Source organism: Chiloscyllium plagiosum, chromosome 37 (assembly GCF_004010195.1).
Source record: "Chiloscyllium plagiosum isolate BGI_BamShark_2017 chromosome 37, ASM401019v2, whole genome shotgun sequence".
NCBI classification, from domain to species: Eukaryota; Metazoa; Chordata; class Chondrichthyes; order Orectolobiformes; family Hemiscylliidae; genus Chiloscyllium; species Chiloscyllium plagiosum.
Window position 1 is genome coordinate 18,279,358 of NC_057746.1, and position 3,705 is coordinate 18,283,062.

General features: G+C 47.9%; 1 protein-coding gene across 1 annotated transcript in view; it reads right to left on the reverse strand.

Moving 5' to 3' along the window:
• LOC122541250 (ral guanine nucleotide dissociation stimulator-like) overlaps window positions 1-3,705 on the reverse strand; it is a 206,856-nt gene that overhangs the window by 47,309 nt on the left and 155,842 nt on the right. The window contains exon 5 of the mRNA XM_043677867.1: window positions 170-303. Within this exon, the coding sequence (XP_043533802.1) occupies window positions 170-303 (134 nt within the window). The remainder of the gene's footprint in view (window positions 1-169; window positions 304-3,705) is intronic.

The window sequence follows — 3,705 nt, forward strand, 5'->3', positions numbered from 1 at the left end:
CTGACCTCTCTCTCTCCCCCCCCCCCGCCGTCTCTCTCCTTCTCTCTCTCTGCCTCCGTCTCTCTCTCTCTTTGTGTGTCGGTACTAGCCTGGCCTACTGGCCACCTGCCTGCGTTGCCTGATTATCGGATAATGGGGTTGACAGAGTGAATCAAGATTTAGGACTCACCGCATCGATCATAGTCAGCTGCGCAGCCGTCACATCTGCCGTGAAGGTCAGGATATCGACTGTTTCATCTTTCTGCTGAGGCTTGGTCCCAGTCTCCTCAGTCTGGGTCAGCTCGTGGACCTGCTGGTCTTGAACTGTCAATCGGAAACATTCATCACTGGGACACGGGTAAATACCGACCCGTACACATATCAGCGGGAGCATCCGAAACCAGCGATGCAGATGGAGAGGAGCTAGTTCCACCTAACTCTCAAACTGAGGAAAGGTGGGTCACGGTCTAAGGGTGGGAGAAAAATTCCGAACCACTTCTCCACACAAAGGCTGGGAAAAGCCTGAAAGGGTGGCACAGTGGCCCAGTGGTTAACACCGCTGCCTCATAGCACCAGGAAGCCAGGTTCGATTCCACCCTCAGGCAACTGTCTCTATGGAGTTTGCCCACTCTCCCGGCGTCAGTGTGGGTTTCCTCCCAGAGTCAAAAGATTAGAGTGGATTGGCCATGCTATATTACCCACAGTGTTCAGGGACGGATAGATTGGCCATGGCAAAATGCCCCATGGTGTGCAGGTTGGGCGGGTTAGCCATGGGAAATGCAGGGAGAGAGAGGCACGTGGGCAGGTCTGGGTGAAGATGTTCTTCGGAGGGCCGGTGTGGAGTCGATGGGCCAAATGGCCTGACTCCACACTGTTGGGGTTCTATGAAACGCCTTCCACTAAGAAATACCTGTTGATGCTGGGGTCACCTGTGCACTTCAAGTCGGTGATTGAGTAGGAGAGAAATAGATTCTTTTTTTTTCAGATTTGAAAGGTAGCGAGCACTGAGGTAGTGGGTCCGCCATAATCATATTGTTAGTGATTGTAACGCGATCAGCCGGGTCGACCTCACAGAGTGAAAGTTCCCTGATTGGGGCTGTTAATCCAGTCCAATCAGGGAGCTCCGGCTGACATTAAAAAAAAGGGATAGTGACACTCTCGTACCTGACTCTGAATGAGGCAGTGTTCAAGTCAAATAAAACTAAAGGGTCACTGAGTGCTGGCCTCCGTGGAGGTATTTCAATATTGACTGGTGGATCCTGTTCCTAATTTCCATGTTTCTATGGTTTTTGGAGACCAAACGTGTTCCGGGATATGGGACAAACACTGGTTCGCAGAGTTTGGTCGGAAATCAACCAGGGTCTCCTTCAGCGTCGACGCGAGGTTGAGAAACAAAATACGGCACCTTCCAGTTGCCGTGCCCCGACTTAGCACCATCGTTGATGCATCGCTATAAACAAAAACGCAACGGGAGTGAGACCAATGGGACGGCTCTTTCAAAGGCACAAACACGATAGGCCGAACGGCCTCCTCCTGCCAAGTCTTGTACCCTGATGTTGCTTCACAACCATTTTCCCGCTGTGCCACAGTGCCCCAGGGTGACCCCACCCCTGTGTGTGAAAATCTGGGAGCTACGGGATTCTCTCGAGGGGGTTTCAGGGAGAAAGCAAGGAGGGCTCAGTTCTTGAACTGGGAGTCTGGGGGAGGGGAGAGGAGAAAGCGTAGGCCTCAGTGATTCAGGAGGAGCAGGGAAAGGCAGAGGGTTAAAAACACAGCGTTCCTACAAAAGCTGACAAAAAAATAAATAAAAATTCACACATCTGTTGTTTTTTTTTGGAAGGGCGACTGAAAGGGCAGTGGCCAGGCCCCAGAATTACCAAACTCTGAGACAGGCCTCAGAGTTGGGGAAAATGTGCCTGAAAGTTCAAATATACCACATCTACTGGCTTCCCCTCATCCAGGTCTTTTTTTTGGTCACATTCTCACAGAATTCCAGTCGATGCTTTCCCTTTTGCAAATCCACATGCTCCCTTCTTAGTTCTTTTACAAGCGACCCTAGCACTTTCCCCACTACATCTGGGATGTAGATTATGAAGCCCTGGGAATTAATCATGGTTAATTCCATCAGTTGCCCCAACACCATTTCCTCACACAATAAAACTGCAAACGCCAGAAGCTGAAACAAAAACAGAAATGGCGAGAGAAACTCAGCCGGTCTGGTAGCATCTGTGGAAGGAAAGTAGCGTTATCATTTTCAGTGACCTTTCTTCAGTTAACACTCTGCTGTCTGCGCACAGATGGTGTCTTGCTGGTTGAGTTCCTCCAGAAATTTCTGTACTTCTAACTTCAGCTCCTCCCAGTCACTAAAAGCTGTGTTCACTAACATCTCTAGCATGCTATTTGTGCCCTCCTTTGTGAACCACAGAACCAAAATATGTCTTTAGTCGGTCAGTCATTTATGTATTCACCATTAGAAATTCTTCTGTAAGGGCCTTCATTCATCTTCACCAGTCTTTTTTCCTTCACATACCTATAGAACCTTTTATCGTCAGCCCTTAAGTTCTCAGAGTGCTATAAGGGGGGGCTTTTTCTTTCTTAATCGATTCCTCTTTTGCTGAATTCTTGTCTCTATGTTTTCTAGCTAATTTGTATGCCGCTTTCTTGGATCTACTACCATCTCGAATTTCCCTTGTGAACCACAATCTGGCCACCTTTCCCATTTTATTATTGTGTCAGACGAAGGAAGGAACAATTGGGGCACGCTTTCTAAGGTGGGTGGCATGGTAGCTCAGTGGTTAGCACTGCTGCCTCACAGCGCCAGGGAGCCGGGTTCAATCCCAGCCTTGGCTGACTGTCGGTGTGGAGTTTATACGTTCTCTCCCTGTGTCAGTTTCCCTCACAATCCAAAGATGTGCACGTTAGGGTGGATTGGCCATGGGAAATGGAGGGGAGGGGTTGCACCTTGGTGGGATGGACCGAACAGTTTGCGTCCACACTGCAGGTGATTCTATGTTAGCAACTACCTTTCCCCTGTCATTCCTCTGAGTGATGTTCCCTAACCTACCATCGTCAACCTGTGTGTTGTAGCTTCCTCATTTTAGATTCAGGAACTTGGTCGCAGAATCAACTAAGCCACACTCTAACTTGAGAAATTACAAATAACTAATGCTAGCATTTGAGAGCTGGGCAGATAGATGGAGTTGAGTTGACAGACACAGATTGACCAATCTCCCCTTGCTTCACTTTCTCAAACTGTTTTTTTCTCCATTGTGTGACCTCAATTATTGCACCATTTCCTTGCTTCACCTGGTTCCACACGTTAATAAACATTCTCAAAAAAAAAGTACCACCCAGCTTCCATTTTCTCCCAAAACTTCCTAACTCTAACCCTAATCTGTCATCGTTTCAGCATGTTTGAGAGTTCACACTCTGCCTGAATTAATTCGGTTTGGGGTTAATCCCACAACACAGTTAGGAAACAGGGGTTTCAGATAGTGATCTTGGGAGAGGTAATCAGAGAATGCTGTTGAGAGAAGTAACTAGACATTGTTATTGGGAGGGTAATTAGAGAGTGTCGTGTGGGGCAATTAGAATGTGTTGTTGGGGTAATGAGAGTCTGGTTGAGGGGGAATTAGAGAGTGTTGCTGGGGGTAATTTGAGAGTGTTGTTGGGGAGGTAATGAGGGAATGTTGTTGGGGGTAATTAGAGAGTATTGTTGGGGTAATT